We start from the raw sequence: 22,356 nt of genomic DNA on the forward strand, positions 1-22,356 counted from the left end.
TTTTGGTTCCCTGTTACATTCCCATTTAGTTGTGACGTTTCCCTTTCCTGTGAGTTTCTTAGCTGTTATCAAGGCCTATACTCGTAAAATAAACTATATGTCTTTCAGTAACCAGGAGGAATAGCTATAAGAAAGATATTAAGACAGAAATTCAAAGATACCTTATATATTATTCACAGTACTAGCAAACATAGCGATGTCTACCCTGAGGAAAAGCTTTTATAATCTCTACAGAGGGACATTAAAGCAAGAGAAAACAGTTTCTTCTCAGAAGAGCTTGTAGTCCAGATGGTGAACCAAACATATGTACATAAAGGGATTCACTTCCTCCCCAGTGTGAAACATGGGCTAGTCTACCAAAAACATGAGTGGAGAGTGCTAAATGCATACTGAATCAAGGAATGTTCCAGGTGATAAAGATGTAATCAAGCACAATTCTCTAAATGTGTTGATGGACATGGAGTGGCAGAAAAATGAGTGAAATGATACTACTGTTCTGAGTGAGAAGAGCAAAGCAAAAAGCAGAGTGGTCTGTTAGAAGTCGATGTGTCACACTAGATGCAGTGAATAATAATGCTGTATGGTTAAGGGGTCCATTGATGTAGCTCCTAAGAGATCAAAGGAGATGATTACTTTGAATGCCTTGGTGTTCTTTTCTACTGTCTTATTCCATACCTACATATGCATGTTTACTACAATCCTTAATGGTAAATACTTTTCTAATGATAACAGCTTATGGCAAGTTCATGTTTATTGCCAAGTGAGATACAAAAATTAAACTGGACAACTCTAGTTTTAAAACACTTTCAATTAGGAAAAAACACTAAACTATTAATAGTGGTTTTCCTTAGCATGTACAACAAATGACTTTTTCCTGGAGTTTAAATTATTTTCTACAATGAATTTATTTTGCTTAATAAAAAAGATAGCTTTTTATTGTAAAAAAGAATTTAAAATTTAAAAAAAAAAAAAAAAAAAAAAAAACCTCTTCCAAATACCCAGGTAATCTAGGGCGGTAGTTTTTTGGCTTGAATTGTCTAATTAATTGGCCATATTCCAACTTTACTTTGTGAGTAGACCCCAAATATTAAAAGCTGTTCATATAGCTTTTGCTAAGTTATATGAATTACGTTGCAAAATCTGAGGATACACTGGGTAATCTTGGTGAAGTCATTGACTGTTTTTAGGCCATAGTTTTCTCCTTTGTAAAATGAGAGACTGGACTAGTTAAACTTTAATGTCTATTATATACCTCCAAATAATGTAATTAAGCAAAACTGACCATCAAGAACTGTTTTCATTGTTGGCTTTTTGACCCTTAAAATTATATTTGTTTTTCATGAGAAAAATATTTTCATAGTAACTTCCCTTTCTCCAAACTTAGAAAGTTCAGCAGGTGATAAATTAAGCCATATTCATCACTTTTGAAGAATGTTTCATGCAATCTTAGGATCTTTAGGACAGGATCTGGCAGGTTTTATGCATCTGTTAGCTCACAACACAAGTGTGCTGTGTGAAATGAGGCCACAAGTCTTAAATATAGGGCATTGGGAGAAGAGAGGATAAGCCAGTAAGTAGAACCAATTCTCATTAGTGTTAGAGCATGGCTGTTTAGAACATTTATTAGAACCATTGATATCCATTGATATGGAATAATAAAACTTTGCAGGAGAAGAGAAATGATTTGAATAAAGAAATTAGCATGTTCTTTTCATTATAATTATGTTAGGGAAATAAAAAATGGTACTAGATCTCTAGAGGTCTTCCCAGCTCTGAGAGCCTTTGTTATAAAAGGGAGTATTTATCTGGAGCACCTTTTACTTTTTTTTATTTTATCAAAGTTTTACATATATATATTTTTTTAAAGCAAAATAGTAACACAAGGCTTATAATGAAAAAGAGCAGTCTCCTGAGGCGCTGTCCCCAGAAGCAACTACATTTAACTCCTTTAGAAATGTCCTCTGAGGCCAGGCACACGGTGGCTCATGCCTGTAATCCCAGCACTTTGGGAGGCCGAGGCAGGTGGATCATTTGAAGTCAGGAGTTTGAGACTAGCCTGGCCAAATATGGTAAAATCCCGTCTCTACTAAAAATACAAAAATTAGCCAGATGACAGTGGCACACGCCTGTAATCCCCACTACCCGGGAGGCTGAGGCAGAAGAATCGCTTGAGCCTGGGAGGTAGAGGTTGCGGTGATCCACGATTGTGCCACTGCGCTCTAGTCTGGGCAACAAAGTAAGACCCTGTCTCAAAAAAAAAAAATGTCCTCTGATATGTGCCTCCAGGTTTCTAAATGCAATGTTTAGGTAGCTTTTTCTTGATCTTTCAATATAGGATATTATCTTTGACTTTGTTATAGGGAAGACGAGGACTTAGATCTCTTTATCTCACCCAGTTACCCTCCTGGCTCCTCATACTTCCCATCTCCCTCCATCCTTTCAATTTAAATATATCATAACTTTTACTATATCATATTATTACAGCTGTATATTCATCATCATTATGAGGATTTCCTTTGCCTCTTTCCTGTATTGATACCCTCTTTCCTGGATTCCATGTTTTCTTTTTCTTCTTTTTTTTTTTCTGAGACAGTCTCCCTTTGTAGCCCAGTCTGGAGTACAGTGGCGTGATCTTGACTCACTGCAACCTCTGCCCCCCCAGGTCCCGGTTCCAGCAATTCTCCTGCCTCAGCCTCCCCAGCTGGGATTACAGGCACACACCACCATGCCCAGCTAATTTTTGTATTTTTAGTAGAGACAGGGTTTCACCATGTTGGCCAGGCTGGTCTTGAACTCCTGACCTCGTGATCCACCTGCCTCGGCCTCCCAAAGTGCTGGAATTACAAGTATAAGCCACTGTGCCTGGCCTGGGTTCCATGTTTTCTACTTTTGTATAGGTTTTGAAAGTCACAGAGGTGATGTGCCAGCTTTCATCACATTATATCAAGAGTACATATTATTAACATAACTTGTCAGTTTTGATGTTGACCTTGATCACCTAGCTAAAATAGTGCTTGTCTAGTTTCTGAACTGTAAAATTACTCTTTTCCCTCCTTTTTCCATACTGTAATCTTTTTGAATCACTGTTCACAGCCCACACTTCAGATCAGTGTGCAAATGAGTGGATTAAAAAAAGAAAAAAAGAAGAAGAAAGGGAAGTTATGCTCAACCTCCTTGACAGTACAGTATCTGTGTAAATTGTTTGGAATTCTTCTGCACAGATTTGTCAGTTCTCTACCATTTGTTTGTCAGTATGGACTAATAGGTATTTATTTTATAATTTGGGTTATAATTTAATACTACTTTAGTTTAGTTTATTGTTCAGGTTGTCTAGCTTTCGCCATTGGCAGCTCTTTCATTTGGCTTCTGTGTCCCTTTGACGTATTTCCATTTTTGATTTTTTTTTTCATTTTTGGAGCACTTGCTTACTTTCTGGCATTATAAGATACTCCAGCCTTATCTTGCACATTTCCTGCCCCATTCTTAGAATCAGTGTACAGGGATTTTTTTTAATTGAGCTGGATTCTGTGGTACTATTTATTTATATTTTATTTTTGATTCTGAAGTAGTATGAGATATTTGTAACATGAGTATATTTTCATCGAAATATTTCAAGAATGGTCTGTTTGCTTTGTTACAGCTATCCTGAGTATTTTGGTTTTAGATTGAAGGTGTTTTTATCTTGTTTCAACCAAGATTCCTATCAGGTGACTAAAGTAACACTTTGTGTTGTTCACCTGACATTTATCATTTCCAAGTGAACTGTTTACACACAAGTGAATTTTTCAAATGCTTAAAGCTTACATGTTTCATTTATTCATTGTTTCATTCCTTCAAGGAGCATATTTCAAGCACTTACCAATACTAGGCAATATGCTAAGTACTCAGACAGACAGATAAGACACAGCTCTGTTTTTTGAGTAGTCCATAGTCTAGTAAGGGCATAGTTGCCCTTCAATTCAGTACATGCTGTGGTGAAACTTGAGTTGTAGTAGAAGCCAACACTGGAGATCAAGGACACTTTCTTGACATTTTAAAGGATGACATTAATTAGCCAGATGAAATAGGAGATGGACAAGATGTTATAACAAAAATGAGCAGGTTGTTACCAAAGGAATATGGCACTTTTGAGGTACTACAAGGAGCTCAAGGCAACTGGAGTGTAAAATAAAATGGAACCAGTGGAGAGAGTTGAGCAGTAGGCCTAGAAGCCATCATGAAGGCCCTCATATGCCATGTTTGTGTGTTTTCAGGGCACTCTTAGAGGGTTTTTAGGCATGAGAGCAATCACTTTGACAGCATTATAGACAATGGATTAAAGTAGCTGGGCAACTGTGTGAGAAATCCACTTAATCTAATCTGGAAATGAGGACAGTGGTCACAGAGCTGGAGTGGAATGTATGAATTGGAGAGCTATAAAGGAAGTGAATCAACAAACTTTATCAACAGATGGGTATGAGGTTAAAAGAGATTAGGTGTTGATTGAAGTGATGAATAAAACATAAACCTTTACCTACACAGACCTGACAATATAGGCATATACAAAAAAATGATAATATAATTAAGCCACAGTTTATGTCCTTACTGAGCAGAAGTTTGTGTGTCTACTTGCCAAGTGTCTTGGAAGCATTACTGTAGATTAACAATCCAATAAGTGATCATTGGCAAAGGAATAGTACATGTGAGGATTAAATACTAAATAGCTCCAGTGTATCACACTCTTGAATTCTCAAAAAGAGAACCAAATAAATTGGAAAGAAACCAATACTAGACGTTTGGAAATTTTTCAAATAAAGTATGTTTTCCTCTGGCTCAATCCTTACAGCTATTGTGCAACAGCCCAACTTTAGCTGTCATGCCAATGCCTCTAAAAACTTCCATTTCCTGGCAGAGCTTAACTGGCAGTGTTTGTTATCTCTGGTCGAAATCACAGTGATACAATACATTTACACGGTGCATTAGTCTCACTGGCTCCTCCCACTGTGCAAATAGCTCCATAAGTGAACATTTAACACTTGGAAGGGCAACAAATATTTTTGCTTATTATGTGTCACTGTAACATAGTTGAAGTTATTTTCCATATTAACAAATGATTCATGTGCCTTTAAAAATATCTAATGGACCATAACCTAGGACATAACAGTCTCTTATTGAATCTAGCCAATATTCTTATGAAATAGCTCAGTATTTCCATAAAGCCACTGGCAAGTGATAGCAGCCCATTTTTGCAGTTAAGAAAAGTGAAATAGCGACTTAGATGTATCATCTAAAGCCTCCTTGTCCAATAATATTTTTCTTATATATGCTGTTTCCAAAATAATATGGTTCAAAATAAAACAAGCATATTCACATGTCAGATAACAAGTTTATGTAATCCTTTAGTTACAGATGCAGTTGCAAAAGGAGGTGGAAGGCATCCAAAACACAATATTATAATTTTTTTTTTTTTTTTTTTTTTTTGAGACGGAGTCTTGCTCTGTCGCCCAGGCTGGAGTGCAGTGGCGGGATCTCGGCTCACTGCAAGCTCCGCCTCCCGGGTTCACGCCATTCTCCTGCCTCAGCCTCCCGAGTAGCTGGGACTACAGGCACCCGCCACCTCGCCCGGATAGTTTTTTTTTATTTTTTTAGTAGAGACGGGGTTTCACCGTGTTAGCCAGGATGGTCTCGATCTGCTGACCTCGTGATCCGCCCGTCTCAGCCTCCCAAAGTGCTGGGATTACAGGCTTGAGCCACCGCGCCCGGCCTAATATTATAATTTTTATAAAATGAGATATAGGACTGGGAAACAGTCCAAGATGCGTCTAGACAATAATATCCTCCCCTAATTGGAGTGATAGTATTCATTAGATTTATTAATATCCACTGAAATACAAAATGAAATAAGAAACACAGTTCATACCTTGGCTTAATAAGTGGCAGAAAAACAGTATTTGTCTGCATTTGTTCCGTTAATAGCTTTATACTGGTAGTAACCAGAAGAAACTCCTAGATAGGCTGTACAAGTGGTTTTCTAGCTTCTTTTAAAAAGGAACTACTGGGTAGATACCTAAGATATATTAAATTTATTAAATAATTTATTAATGTCAGAAATTCAAGTATAAATCATTTTTAACATTAAGACCAACTCCTGTTCATTACAAGGGCCTGACCAACTGTCTTAGTAGAAAGTACTATAGGCTCAGTAGCTTATAAACAGCATAAGTTTATTTCTCACAGTTCTGGTGACTGGGAAGTCTGAGATCAAGGCCCCAATGAATTAGGCCTCTGGTGAGGGCCTGTTTCCTGATTTATAGATGGTACCATCTTGCTATGTCCTCACCTAATGGAAAGGGAAAGGCAGCTCTCTAGGGCCTCTTTTTATTAGGGCATGAATCCCATTAATGAGGGCCCCACCCTCATGACCTAATCACTCCCCAGCCACGCCTCCCAATACCATCACATTGGTAATTAGGTTTCAACATATGAATTTTATGGAGAGACAAGCATTCGGACCATAACAACAACATTCCTAAAACTACCATTGTAAGCCAGGGGCAGTGGCTCACACCTGTAATCCTAGCACTTTGGGAGCCTGAGGTGAGAGAATTGCTTGAGGCCAGGAGTTCAAGACCTGCCTGGGCAACATAGTGAGACCTCATCTCTACAAAAAATTTAAAAATTGACGGGTGGTAGAGCAAGACATTGTCTAAAAAAAAAAAAACAAAAACAAAAAACACACCATTGCAGGCTAGTCAGCCATTATTAGGTTGTGGAATCTACTGTGCGTTTTATGTACCAGAAATCCAGGGTCTTAAACTTTTTGCTGAGTTCTGAAGATAATACCACCGTGCATCATATTTTTCAAGTAACCTGTAGGAAATGCCTTGTAAAACCCAAACTGAAAACTAATATATAACTCTTTATGTTGTGAAGGTGGTCCTAATGAAATCTAACGATCCCCAAAAGTATCTTCCATGCCTGTCTCATACCTTTAGCAAGTGACATCACATTAAATTTGTCAAAATCAATCTTTAATACCTTATTTAGAATTATGCAGCTATAGAAGGAACATGGAAGAAATTACAGAGCTGTGCTGCCCAATATGGCTAGCTACTAGCTACATGTGGCTGTTTAAATTTAATTGAACTTAAATTGAAAATATAGGTCCTCACTTAAACTAGCCACATTTAAAGTTCACAATAGCCACATTTAAGTAGCGGCTACCATGTTGACAACACAGATGTAGAACTATGTAGAACATTGGACAATACTGTCTAGAAAGTACTGATACAAAAAGCATTTTAGTTGATAATGGCTTATATATTTATATAAAAATGCCTATATGATGACTTCTCAAGAGAAAAGATTGTTTATAACTAGATCCTATAATTTTATTTCATTGTGCCAGGAAAGTAGCTTTTAAATTTATAAATTCTGCTTTTTTCCCTTAAACTCCTACCCTAAAAGACTTCCAAATGTAGAACTTCTGAAGGCTGCATATGATATAGAGCTACTTCAGGATTCCCAGAGTTTGGAAAAATGATTTCTGAAAGCACTATATGAGATAAAATTTTCAAGTATGACAACTTTACTTTTTCTGACCCATCTTGTGCTGCTCTTCTACATATTTTGCTCATTAGTACCTTCTTCACAATGTATTGTTTTATATGTATTTATTTATTTATTCATTTATTTTACTTCTAAGGATGTGAATCTGCTGACATATGACTTGTAGCTCCTTGGTAGGCAAAGGTCAATGTGTAGTAATTCTTGTGTGCCATTATCTTGAGGAGCAGGATGCTTGCATAGACTAAATTGTCTTCCTATATATTGCTTCTTTAGTTACAGAGGTTAAAACTGTAAGTATAAAATGAAAAAACCAGTGAGGGACAGAGAAACTTTGGATGTGATGGGCCTCTGGATGCCCTGAGAAGCATTTAATATCACTTATATTCATATGTAAGTGGATGTATGACCTGACTTTAATCATGAGGAAACATCAGACAAAAACAAAGTGAAGAACATTCTATCTGAAAGTGGCCTGTGTTCTTTAAAATGTCAATGTCATGAAAGATGGGGAGAAGAGGGCTGTGATAATGGTGGGGAATTAGTCCAGATTAAAAGAAATTAAAGAGACATGATAACTAAATGCAATATGTGATCTAGCACTGTATCCTGGACTGGCAGTGGAAAAAATGCTAAAAAGACATGATTGGGACAGTTCCAAAAATTGGCATATGGATGGTAAATTAGATTTATAGTATTGTATTCATATTAAGTTTCCTAAGTTTGGTGACTATACTATGGTTATGTTAGATAATATTTTGTTTCTGGGAAGTACATTCCCAGAAATGTGTTAAAGAGTAGAGGGGCATGATACCTGCACCTTATTCTCAAATGAGGCAAGAAAATAATAGTGTGTGTGAAGAGAGAATATGATAACAAATGTAGCACAATGTTAACAGTGGATTTGAGTAAAGACTATACAGGAGTTCTCTATTTAAGTCTTGTAACTTTTCTATAAATTTGAAATTATTTTGAAATAAAAATAAAACTCTATTCGATGTTTTCTAGCCCTTTCTAAGGCACAAAATGATGTGATGGAAATGAAGATGCAGTCAGAGAGACTTTCGAAAGAATATGATCAACTCCTGAAAGAACACTCTGAACTTCAGGTGGGTGTGACATGCACTTTATGAGCCTAAATGTTTTGAAATAGTAATTACCTAAGTAAATTATTTGGGTTATTTGTCCCTAACTAATCAAGATGATGTACTTAATCCTGGCTTTGTTAAATGATTTAAATAAGCCAGATTTTTACCTAGAGGGTAAAGATTAGTACATTGCAGGAAAATACAAGATAATTATAAGGAATTGCTGACGTGCATATTTACAGCATTCCAGTTTTGGTGAACTTTTAAGCAAAAGAATTAAGCCACAAAAATGGCAGCACTGGAAAACAGACGGGTTCTAGAAAAGATGAGTTTTGCTGTTTGGGATGTTTGCCATATTCATGCCAAAATGAGGCCAGAATTTCAAGTTCCACATCACACTACTCTTGTCTCAGTGTTTTAGACATATCAGGCCAAAGACTTTAGCATTCAAATTTATTATTTACCTCCAAATGTTGATTTGAAAGATGGAAATGGGGAAAAAAATGTTTCATTGTTAAAGCCACAAAGTCAGATCTGGGCCATAGGTTTTCTTTCTCTTTCTCTCTAATCCAAGAAAAGAAACGTTCATCCCTGTTAGGCTTGTCTTTCCTCCCTCCCTTCTGCTACCAGCCGGTAACCTGAGTTGATTTCCCAGCCACACTTTGATCAATTGGGAAAGAGACCATTCCAGAGGCAGCCCTGGCCTTGCTTCCCAGTTTCTCCCAAGACAGACTGGTTGGGCTTGTCTTCAAAATTTGGCAGCTTTTGTGGCTTTCAGTCAGGACTTTTTACAAATGATAGCTTTTTATTTCACTGTACACATTTCCCTGCATCTTAATGGTCATGGTATCTCCAAGGCTCAGCACTGTTCCTGGCACAAGGCAAGCAGGCACTATACTCATGGACTTTGGAGTCAGACATACCTGGAATACCTACCTATTCCTGGCCGCATGCTAGGTTTTTTATCTTAGGCAGGTTATAGCATCCCTTTGGGGCTCACTTCTTTCATCTATAAAATTGGAACAATAATGATGCCTGGCTCACTGGATTGTTAAGAGAACTAAATAAAATGTGTAGGTTTTTTAGCACTATGCCTTCCTGACAGTAAACACTCAAGAAATGATAGCTATTATCATCATCATCTGTATTACTTCATCTGTAGGAATTTTGCTGAAAGAATGACTTATTCTCAACCAAGCACTTTGGCCTTGGTTTAGAGCCAGTCATGAAGTAATCTAAAGCACATGTTTGTAATCTGATAGTTCCGCTTGGTTTGCATCTTTGTTTTAACTAGCCTACTTTGACAATAGCAGAAGACAAAGTAGCCAGAGAAGGGTGAATACCCTGTATGCTCCAATCCCAGGAACACTAAGGGCTCAGTTCACATGGCCCGGAGCAGATAGGTAGATTGTCAGCAAGACCACCCCTTCCCCAGCTAGAAAATAGAGATCCTAAAATTGCTGACCTATTCAGGGCATGATAATTATTCCATGGTATCTTTCAAGATCCACATTGGAAAGTAAAGAAGTCACTTCAGAGACCTCTTGCCTAGAAATACAACATTTTCCCCCTATTTGTGAGATTAAGGTTTACTCGACCAGGTTAAGTATCGACATTAGTGGTCTTTGCTGCGATGTCAGACATACTTAGATCCTTGAATGGAGAAAGGAAAACCAGAAGTATGCCCTCAATTTCTTATGGCCAGTATCCATTGTTGAATGTCTCCATTGTGATAACAGCCATTGGTTCTCTTAATTCTGAAGAATATATGTAACAGTGAGATTTCCTCAACCCATTTCCTCCCCACAAAAAAGCCACAGTCAGCCTGGAGCTGCTGCATTCTTGGTAAAGGATGTAGAAAGCTTTTAAGAGTGATTCCTGACTGGGCATGGTGGCTCATATCTTTCTTTAATCCCAGCACTTTGGAAGGCCGAGGCAGATCACGGGGTCAGATCAAAACCATCCAGGCTAACACACTAAAACCCTGTCTCTACTAAAAATACGAAAACTTAGCCAGGCGTGGTGGCAAGTGCCTGTAATCCCAGCTACTCAGGAGGCTGAGACAGGAGAATCACTTGAACCTGGGAGGTGGAGGTTGTAGTGAGCCGAGATCGCACCACTGCACTCCAGCCTGGGTGACAGAGCGAGACTCCATCTCAAAAAAAAGAGTGATTCCTTCCCAAGAAAATAGTTGTTATACCTGTTTCTGTGGAAAAGACCTGGTCCCAGATTATGCCAGACACCATGCCAACAGTAGGGCCTTGTTTGATAGCACATTTAGGACTTGATCTAATTTCTGCTTGTATCCAGTTTTTGAAATATTTAATAGATGACATTTGTTGAGAGTATACTCTGGACTAAGCACTTGGCTAAGGGCTTCATATATGTTGTTTTGTTTACTCTCCGTGACAGCTCAGTAATTGAAACTATTTTAATATCCCTATTTTGTGAATGAGGAAAGTGAGACCCAGAGATGTTACATAATTTACCCAAAGTTACTAGAAAGTGATAGCATTCAAAGTCAGAGAATCTTTCTCCAGAACCTCCGTCATTAACCACTATGTTCTTTGGCCTTTGCTGGTCATTGGATTGTGTTCTTAGATCCATTCTCCTCTCACCACTGCTTTACTCTGTATCTCTGGGAGGTCTGTTTCCAAAGCTTCCTTGCTGTCTGACTCAGTCTGGGCAGGTTTAGCCAGTAGCAGGCACTAGAAGACTGAAGGCAGGAGGAAGGGGAAAGCCAGGGATTTCTTCTCCGCTGTAGGGGCCTTCTCCTTTTTGACTCCAGTTCCTTCCCTCCATGGGCTCAGGTCCCACTGGGCAGCTTCTACTTACTGGCCTTCACACCTGGGCTTCATAACCCTCATCCCTCCAGCTCAAGAAGTGGTGGTGGCTTTTATACTATTGATAATCCCAGAGGTGCCTTACCACCCTGTTTGATGTGTATACTTTTTCATCACCTATAAAACCAACTTCCCATAATATCTCTGTTTGAAGGAAAACAAAATCTCAGCTCCATAGTATACGACTTCTGTAACCCACAGGTGATTCATTTGACATCTATGCTCCTCAGGTACTTTAATACTTAAATAAAGATTATAATACCTTATGAAAATTAAAGCAGATCCTGTATAAGAAAGCACTTTATATATTTCTAATCAAGAATGCTATTTATTATGTCCTGATTGGTTACATTTTTTTTCCTTCACCTACCCACCCCCCACCATTGTCCAATATGAGACCCTGTATAAGTTTCTCAGATTTAGATATCATCGAGTGCCCTGTTTGTTTGTTTTGTTCTGTTTTTTTTTTGTTCGTTTGTTTTGTTTTGTTTCGTTTTGTTTTTTGAGACAGTGTTTCACTCTGTCACCCAGGCTGGAGTTCAGTGGCACAATCTCAGTTCACTGCAACCTCCACCTCACCAATTCAAGCGATTCTTGTGCCTCAACCTTCTGAGTCACTGGTACTACAAGCGCATGCCACCACGTGCAGCTAAGTTTGATATTTTTAGTAGAGACAGGGTTTTGCCATGTTGGCCAGACTGGTCTCGAACTCCTGACCTCAAGCAATCCGCCCACCCGGGCCTTCCAAAGTGCTGGGATCATGGGCGCAAGCCCCCATGCCCAGCCGAGAACCCTTTTCTTTAACTCTTGAGTGTCAGTGTTCACCATCTGAGCCCTGCTTGAGAAACAAAAGATAGTTAGACCCTCTATGGTAAAAAGCTCTATCAAATTGTCCTCATGAATTTTACTTCTGTTGTCAAACTAATCTTAGATATTGAATTATATCCTAAGGTTCTTTGGAACTAACTTTCTGAATTTTACATAGTTGACATACTTTCAGTGGAACAATCATAAAACAAAGGATTATTAAAATCTTAAGGAAACAAAGGTTAAAGAGGGAAATGCTGATTTCTTTACTGTAAACAGATCCCAATTTGCATATTTTACATCCTTTTGGATTTCCCCATCTGATCTCTTCCCTGTTATAGGCACTAAATAAATATTAGAAAACCGTCCCTTCAAAACATGAAGTCTTTACCTTTCCTTATTTGCCCTGCCTCTCTTCTAAAAAAAGAAAAACAGAACTAACTAGAGATTTTTGGCTGCACAAAAGCATCAGCACCTGCCAGTTTCATTTTGGAAAATCAGCCATCACTTAAGGGACTTGTCCATAATAGCTTCATTAAAGCTTTGATTTTTATCAAAAGGGGCCACACCTGTAAACCTGTGAAAGTAGTATGTTTACCTCCTGTACTGTTGTCGTCTTATTTGATTGCAAAAGTTAATGTTACTAAAGTTGCTATGGAAGCATTAATGTTCAGCCTGAACAAGAACTTGACAAACTTCTTTATACAAGCAATAACACTCTGCAACTCCATTTTATGAGATCTTTTTCTTGACGTAGACATTTACTTTTTTTTTTTTTTTTTTTTTTTTTTTTTTTGAGACGGAGTCTCGCTCTATCGCCCAGGCTGGAGTGCAGTGGCGCGATCTCGGCTCACTGCAAGCTCTGCCTCCCGGGTTCACGCCATTCTCCTGCCTCAGCCTCCTGAGTAGCTGGGACTACAGGCGCCGCCACCTCGCCCGGCTAATTTTTTTTTTGTATTTTTAGTAGAGACGGGGTTTCATTGTGTTAGCCAGGATGGTCTTGATCTCCTGACCTCGTGATCCACCCGTCTCGGCCTCCCAAAGTGCTGGGATTACAGGCTTGAGCCACCGCGCCCGGCCGACATTTACTTTCTTAGCACAAGTGATCTCTTAAGATTAATTTATATTCCATTTTCCTTCAGTTTTAAATGATGTATTATAGTCATCTTTATAACATGATCAGCCGAGTATAATTTGAGAAGTCAGTTCTGTTGGCAAATATCTGAAGGACAAAATCAAAGCCACCCTAGCTGGGATTTTTGTCCCTTCCTTCTTTTCGTTTGCCAAAAAGCTTAATTGGGTTAACAGTAGGGGAATTTTAGAAATCATGTTTTCCTGGTGTAGCCTGTGAAACAAAAGCAAAATAGATTAAGGCAAGGGGAAAAATGAACTTACCAAGAGCGTTCTTTTTCCTAAGTAAAAACCACAAATTTTATAGTTTTTAAAATTTTAGACTTTCTCAATCCTTTTTTTCACATTTAATTATTCTCATAAGTATACATAGAAGAGAGAATGTTTTTTAAAAGTCCTTGTCATGTCTATGAATTGTTTCTTTTTGCTGTACTACATAAATCATATTTTTTTCCTTACAGGATCGTTTAGAAAGAGGCAACAAGAAAAGACTGTGAACTTTATAAAAGACGCTTGCAATATACTGTGTCAAAATGATAATTTTGTTATGTTAGCCTCTAGGAAATTTAAGTTCAGAAAAATGCACTATGACCAGTTCATAATTTTTTTTAATGTCACACATAGGTTATATTGTAATGGCATTATCAAAATAGTTGATGATGTTTCAGAAATATTGTGAAGTCTGTATTCCAGCTCTTAAGAAAAATACAAGCATGTTAAATACTGTATTTACATATTGATAATGTCACTGATATATGGTGGCTGTTTACCAATAAAAGGAAAAAATTCCTTGGCCGGTTACTTCCAAAATTAGAAGTTTTAAGTTGCACGAAACCATTAATAGCCTTGAAAGCTTTGATGAGTTTTCAGTAATGATCACCTATTTAATCAGATGATGATGTGTTTGAAAATAGTGTTCAATATCAGCAAATTTGTACACAGGGAATGTAAATAAGGATAACTGATCAGAGTTATCCACCGTATTTATAAAGAAGAGTCAGAAAAAACAATGACCTTAGTTTTTTTTAAGCCTGATGATACTATGGTTTACTCTAATAAGATAGCTATATTGATAATTATATTTTTGTTATTATGCCACTGCACATTTTGGTCTGTTTTTTGTTGATATTTTTGTTAATAGCACATAATTAGTAACCATTCTACTGTTTCAAGTTAATCTAGTAATAGAGTTTACACATATTTGTATAACTGCTATACCACTGAACTGCATTTATTTTACAACAGTGTAGAATTCTTGACAAGTTAACATAGAACATATCCAGAAAGCAGTATTTGTTTCCCTTGGTTGTGAGAGTAACTAGCTATATAAATATTACCTCAAAAATACATACACTGGTATCACACAGTCTTCCAACAATGTTTCTATATTCTGAAAGTTAAATATTAAATGCTATTTTTCCATTCAAATATTCATTTAGAATTTCCTTTAGAAGATGGCAGTGATTATAATATTAATATGATTTCAGTTGTTCCAGTGTTTAGACATGAAATCATCTTCCTTGTCTCATAAAAACCTAAATATTTAAAAAAAGGAAAATAATTACTGGAGTTTTTTATTTCTCTTGTCTTTGTTTCGTCCTCTGTTTATTATAATTTTAGTACCAACTTCACACCTAGCTAATTTTTTTCATCATAAAGTGGATGAAATGAGCAAGTACATAAAAATTTTATTTCAGATAAAAGTCAGGAGTTACTGCTAAAAAACAGACATGTAGGAGACATTCAACAGGAGTAAGAAATGGGAGTTAGACCATATGGGCTGACAACACCATAAATAACAAGAAAAGGGAGTGCTGAAATAGGAGAGAACTGAACAAATGTTAGCTCAAAGTATAGACTTAGAAATATCAAAGTAAGAGCTATCTGGGTAAATATATAGCTATTGAGTGCTTGGAATCCTAGCCTACTATGTGAAAATTAAGTCTAATATCAGAATAACATACAGAAAAGTAGGAAATGCACAGTTTTAAAATGGGCAGAGTTAAAATCTAATCCCAGCTTTATCGCTTATTTAGCCATGCTAGCCTAGGCCTCTATTTCCTTGTCTCCAAAATGGGAATAATAAAATTTAGATCAGGATTACTATATAAACAAAGATAATACAGTGATTCTCAAAGTTGTTCAGACTGTATAGTAAGGAGAAAGTCTGGGTGCACTTTGAAAAGCTTGAAGATTTGAAAGATTCCAAAAAAGCATTTTAAAGTTTACATTTAAGGGACCTAGGACCTCATCCCTCTCAAGTTTACAGGTCTGAAACTTTAGACCTCAAAAGTTTGAGCAGTTTTTCCAAGGCAACATTGATAGTTAGATTCAGGGCCAGGATGTAAGTCTAGAATTTAGGTATCTTGATCCCCCAGATATCGCTCTTCTGTTTATACGCAGACCAGCTATAATTTGCTAAACAAAATATTGCAATGTATTAGTCAGCTGTGGCTCCAGAGCCTGTGCCCTTTACCACCGTACCCAACTGTTTCACATGCTATGTTTGTTAGTTTTTCCTAGTACTCTCCTTAATAATGGTGGTGTTTAGCAAATTGTATTATATAAGTAAATATTTATTTCATGGATTTAATTATGTTGCATGTTAAATTACTTTCCTTCCCATTGTCAATAATGACTTATTTATGTTGTATGTCTTAGGCTGTATTATAAATTCAAACACAGGAATGTTATTCTTGCCTTTTTCCATCAGAATTACATAAAGTATTATTAGACTTTCCTCCTACTTGCAAATCTGCCTGGAGGTACTGGTCTTTAGGAAGTAGCACTTAGCAAGTTCTGGATAAGCACTCCAGAACTTGGGATGAGTTATCCTTGTTGTTTGTCCAGCTGTATCTTGGACCCCAGTGCTGCTAATTAGATTCATGCCTTGTTCTTTAGGGCCTAAGTTCCTCTCTTGGCTATTTATCCTAGTATGCTGAGAACTAGGATTCCCTTTCAGTGACAGAGTCCTGACCTGGAACCCCAATCAAGAGCCTAAAGTTTAACCACTTTCTGAGATATTAGCCTGATGCCAGCAGCCTGCCTGGATCTCTAAATATTACCCATTCTTGGAGTTATTCATGATCTCTGCTTTCCTGCATGTCACTCCTGCTTCATCATTGGACCTGCTAGCCACAGCTACTTAGATGTACCTGAACCTGTTGTCTTGCCCTACCTCTGTGGGCTGGTTCAGTTCTGCATTCCCATTCCAGTGTCCACTGCCTTCTCGCTGTCCCTCCTATCTTAATGCCCAGCCCTACTAACATGACAGACCATTGTGCATTTGAGTGCCCACTATACAATGTGTGACTATAACCATGCTTTTAAGCATTGACTTTAATGTCTAGGATGATCTGTCTAAAGTCCATGGAACCCTCCTGTGTTTTTTCATCTCTTTCTTAGTAATCTTGAAAATCCACTTATAAAATTCTTTTCCTTTTTTTAACATTACTGAATGGCATTTTTAAAATTACTTTCACAGTATTTCTTTCCACTTTGATCGCTACACAAACATGACCTTATTAGTTGCACCAGAAATGATTTCAAACACTTTAGGAACTGTGGTAGGCTTAATTATGACCTCCCAAAAGATATCCCTATACCAATCCCTGGAACCTGGAAATGTTCTCTTCTATAGCAAAAGGTGTGATTAAGTTGAAGTCTTGAGATGGAGAGATTATCCTGGATAATCTGGGTGTGCCCTAAATGCAGCTACATCTATGCTTAGATAGAAGCAAAGGGAGATATTACCACATAGCAGAGGAGAAAGCACAGTGACCACAGAGGCAGAGATTGGAATGATGGAGCTGCAGCGAAGGAATGCTGACAGTCACCAGAAGCCGGAGGAGGCATGGAACAGATTCTTCCCCAGAGTCTCTAGATACCCATAAAACTGATATGGGACTTCCTGGCCTCCAGAACTATGGGAATAAATTTATTGTTTCAAGCCGTCAAGTTTGTGATTGTTTGTTACTGCTGCCATAGTAAATTAATACAGGAGCATACAGGACAGATCTGTAAGGCCTGAACTGAATTTCAAGGGGTGTGGAAAACAATTACCCTTTAACACCACTCCGTCTTCCCCATTAGTCATTTGGATAAGTCAAAGATAGCCTTAACCATCTCCTATCTTAGTTACTTTTCTCCTTCAATAGTATTTCTCCATTGCCATTGCCATTGCCACTGCCTAATTGCAAGCCATCATCATCTCTCACATGGACTATGACAACCTCCTCATCTCCCTGTATCTTCTCTAATGCTTCTCTCATATACATGCCCTCAGCAGCCACCTGGTTTAAAAGAAAAACAAAAAAAACACTGATCATGTCATTCCCTGCTTGTCTTCCAATTCTTTCCCACTGCAGTAAAGATCAAACCACCAAGATCAAACACCAAGACCTCACCAGGCTCTCATCTACTCTCCAGCCTCAACTCAGTCCACCTGCTCTGCCAGTCACACCTGTATTCTGTTTGTTGTTGTTCTTTCCCTAGGATACAGATCCTGACATGTCTGCATTCTGATTCTTCTTGCAACAAGCCAAATTCTTTCCCTGTCAGGACGTTTGCATGTAGTAAATGTTGCATCCCAGGCCTGTCTGCCTTCTTATCCTGTTTTATTTTCATCATGGCACTTATTGCCATGTGAAATGATCTCATTTATGGTTTGTCTCTTCAGTGATTAACACAGTTTCTGCAGACAGTAAATCAGTAGTTCTCAACAGGAAGTGGAGAGGTCATCCTGAGGGGAACATTTAGCAATACCTAGAGACATTTCTGGTTGTCGTAACCTAGTGGATAGAAGCCAGGGATGCTGTTAAAGCATTCCACAATGCACCGGACTGGAACAAAGAATGATCTCACCCAGAATGTCAGTGTTGCCAAGGTGGAGACATCCTGCAATAGATGCTTATGGCAGAGGGTACTGGTTGTCCCCCAATATCCATTCTTTCATTCACATGTGTTAATACACGCGCCAGCTTTTGTTGTTTTATAAACAGCTGCCAAACATAAAGACAACATTTTCCATCTCCTTGTATGTAAGTGGAAATAGGTAGGACTGTCATGTGGGGCCAGTTTCTTTTTCTCTTCCTCTGACCTGCTGCTTGAAACATAGATGCTGCTATCTTAGATCATGAAGTTGAGGCCATGCAAAGTGGAGCAACAAGAAGGAGGCTGTGTCCCTGACGCCATAAGCACCACACCTGTCCTGAATTGCTGTGAATGACACCAGATAACTGCAATGCATTGTCTCAATGTCCTGGACATAAATAAAAAGCCATAAATGTTTGTCCTATGCAGCACAAAACCTTTGTATCTTTGCCTTTTATGTTGGGATCTTAATTAAAAATTATATCCTCTACTGTCTGCATGCTCAACTTTTTATATTTGACTTAACCATTATTAATCAGCATCACGCATTGCACCTTCACAATAACTGCATTTCACATCATAAAAGTTTACAAATCTCTTCTCCCTCTTTGTCTTTAGTATGGTGTACACTACCACAACAACAATGTCCTCAAGGACATTCAGGCACATTATATATACAAAGATAGCACATAACAGCTTGATGTGTAAACAAGTTAGGAAAAAGTTTCCAACTTCTTGGTGATCAGCTCTTTTCCTAAATTTGAGCAAAAAATGTGTTTGAAGTGTTGGCTTTGCCCCCTAAACCAGGTGTCTTCCTGGTTAGCCAGGCTTCTCTGAAGTCTGTTTCCTTCAGAAATCGTCGTTCTCCCTGAAGCACCACCCATGGTAAAGAATTTCGGTCTTTCCCAAGGGCTATCAATTTCCTGGAGCACCACAGACTCCTAGAGCACCACTTCTCAGCCAAGGGCTTCCTGGAATAACCCTCCATAGAGGTTTACTTGCTGAAACTTTCTTTAAGTTTGTTGATTTTTTTCCCCTTGAAAAAAAATTAATACATAGTAAATGTAGAAATGAAAGAAAAAAATAGCTGTTTGTCTAATTTTCATTATATATACACACGCACAAATATTTACAAAAATAAGATCACACCTGTTTTTATGCATACTTTTTTGTGACCTGCTTTCTGTCCCCCTACATCAATAAATATCCTTCCGCAACAGAATTCTACAACCAACTTCTCATAGGTCACATACACATCACCTATGGGGGTGGGTTTGTTCAAAGTGCAGGGATTCATATGCCCTGTTTACCACTACCACCAGTGAGAATTCCTGCCCCAGGCAACCAGTGTTAGTAATGAGGCTGCCAAAACCATCCAGTATGAGAGAGCAGAAAAGGTGGATGAGACCCATCATCCTATGACAAGATATTTACCTTATCCCCTGTTGGTGACATTTCATGAGAATCTTTATTGGCAGAAAATGCTCTGGAATCAGTAGAACATAGTGGTTACATACGTAGATTACCTGTGTTAAAATCTCATCTGCTTTATTTATTACCCATTCTGCATCTCAGTTTTTTCATCTTTAAGGTGATTTAGACTCTACCTCAAAGTCTTGCTGACAGGATTAAACGAGTTGATACACGTGAAGAACTTTTAACAGTTTCTCATGGTAAGCTATTCTGAACATTATACAAAGACTGATGCCCAGTCATAAATTTCCTCATCTAAAAACAAAAATCTGATGGAATTTTAAAATGTATTAAAAGTAAAAAGTGTACTGGAGATGGATGGTGGTGATGGTTACACAACGATATGAATGTAGTTAATACCACCGAACTATACATTTAAAAGTTATTGGTTAGCATAACCTCTTTTGTATTAACTACTTGTATTAACCACTTTTAAGTGTATAGTTAGGTGGTATTAAATACATATTATAGTATTAACCATATTAACCACTTGTAAGTGCATCTTACATCATTAAAAACATTGGGAAACAAAAGATGGACCACCTAGTTCTCTGGAATGAAAATGCACAGTGTTGAAACTGGTGGATAGTTAAGGTTGCCTTTTTTTTTTTTTTTCTTGAGACAGAGTTTTGCTCTTGTTGCCCAGGCTAGAGTACAATGGCACAATCTCGGCTCACTGCAACCTCCATCTCCCGGGTTCAAGCAATTCTTCTGCCTCAGCCTCCCAAGTAGCTGGGATTACAGGCACCCACCACCACGCCTGGCTAATTTTTGTATTTTTAGTAGACACCGAGTTTTACTATGTTGGCTAGGCTGGTCTCAAACTCCTGACCTCAGGTGACCCACCCGCCTCACCCTCCCAAAGTGCTGGGATTACAGGCGTGAGCCACCGCGCCTGGCCTGAGGATACCTATTCTTAACAACTGTAATCAGTCATTCCCCTGCCACCCCTCTTCTCCCACCTCAGAGAAAGCACAGAGCCCCATTTGCTCAGGTATGCAACTAATGTTTGCTTATCTGAATTGAATTCAGTTCAATTCTAGTGTGTCAAATTCTCTTCAGATGACTCTTGCCATTCCCCGTCTTTAGAGTGTGTCCTGTTGTCTTAAGATTGTGATAGGATCAGACACAATTTTGACAAACATTCTTAAAATACATCCAGACACGGATGTATTTCACTTCAAATCCCATTGGCAGATTTGATATTATAAAAGGGCCTGGGTTTGGGGTGTTTTGTTAGTCACTTGAACCTTAACTGCAACTTTTTTTTCCTTTCTCAATGATTAAAATAATTATGTATGTATATATGCATGTATATTATGATTTTTACATCTTTTTTTTTTTGAAATGGGGTCTCGTTCTGTTGTCCAGGCTGGAATGCAGTGGCACAATCATGGCTCACTGCAGCCTCGGCCTCCCAGACTCAAGTGATCCTCCCGCATCAGCCTCCTGAGTAGCTGAGACTACAGGCATGCGCCACCGAGACTCTTTAATTTTTCTCATTTTTTGTAGAGATTGGGGAGTCTCACTTTGTTGCCCAGGCTAGCCTCGAACTCCTGGGCTCAAGTGATCCTCCCACCTCAGCCTCCCAAAGTGCTGGAGTTACAATGTGAGCCACCAGACTGGCCTACATCTATTTAAAAAAGAAAAATGCAGCTAGGCACAGTAGCTCACGCCTGTAATCCCAGCACTTTGGGAGGCCAAGTCAGGTGGACCACTTAAGCTCGGGAGTTCGAAACCAGCCTGGGCAACATGGTGAAGCCCCATCTCCACCAAAAATACCAAAAATTACATGGTATGATTATTACACATTGCATGCCTGTTTCAAAACAAAAATACCAGATGTGGTGGCGCATGCCTGTAGTTCCAGCTACTCAGAAGGCTGAGGTGGGAGGATTGCTTGAGCTTGGGAGGCAGAGGCTGCAGTGAGCCGTGATTGTGCCACTGCACTCCAGCCTGGGTAAAGGGGTAAGACCCCATCTCAATAAAAAAATTAAGCAAATAATAAGAAAAAGGCAAGGGCAGAGTGGATCTCAGTGTTTGGGGCCTAGAGCAGATACAACTTGGGGAGTTCTCTATAAGAAAAACAATACAAAACTACCAAAACAAAATTAGGTATGGATTTATTCAGAATAGGAACAGAAATCACAACAAATAACTGGAGTTTTGGAGATTCAGAAACCTTTCTCCTAAGATCTCTTGGGACAATTCACCTAGCTTCTCCTTTCTACCTAGGACACGCTACAACTTCAATATTCTTGATACCTGTGTACCAAAAGTCCTGAAGCTTCACTGTCATTACTTCCATATAATCTTCCTCTAGACAAGGAATCGGAGGGCAGAGTTAATGTAATCAATCTGTTGAAAACCTCAAACATTTTTTGGAGTTCTTTATTTAATTTTTTTTTATTTTTTAATTTTTTGTGGGTACATAGTAGGTATAGATATTTATGGGGATACATGTGATGTTTTGAAACAGGTATGCAATGTGTAATAATCATACCATGTAAAATGGGATATCCATTCCCTCAAGCATTGATCCTTTGTACAAATAATTCAGTTATACTTAGTTATTTTAAAATAAACAAATTATTTTT

The 22,356-nt window shown here is 38.2% G+C and overlaps 1 protein-coding gene across 4 annotated transcripts in view; it reads left to right on the plus strand.

Annotated features, from left to right (window-relative positions):
- The window catches only part of BCAP29 (B cell receptor associated protein 29), a 43,083-nt gene extending 24,307 nt beyond the window's left edge, over positions 1-18,776 (plus strand). For 2 of the 4 annotated variants that reach the window (XM_015134620.3, XM_077994758.1), the window contains 2 exons: positions 8,554-8,654; positions 13,876-18,776. In XM_015134620.3, the coding sequence (XP_014990106.1) occupies positions 8,554-8,654; positions 13,876-13,911 (137 nt within the window). In that variant the 3' untranslated portion in view covers positions 13,912-18,776. The remainder of the gene's footprint in view (positions 1-8,553; positions 8,655-13,875) is intronic. The other 2 variants (XM_015134623.3, NM_001266565.1) reach the window with 2 other exon arrangements.
- Positions 18,777-22,356: the final 3,580 nt, after the last annotated feature.

This window comes from Macaca mulatta, chromosome 3, assembly GCF_049350105.2.
Source record: "Macaca mulatta isolate MMU2019108-1 chromosome 3, T2T-MMU8v2.0, whole genome shotgun sequence".
NCBI lineage: Eukaryota > Metazoa > Chordata > Mammalia > Primates > Cercopithecidae > Macaca > Macaca mulatta.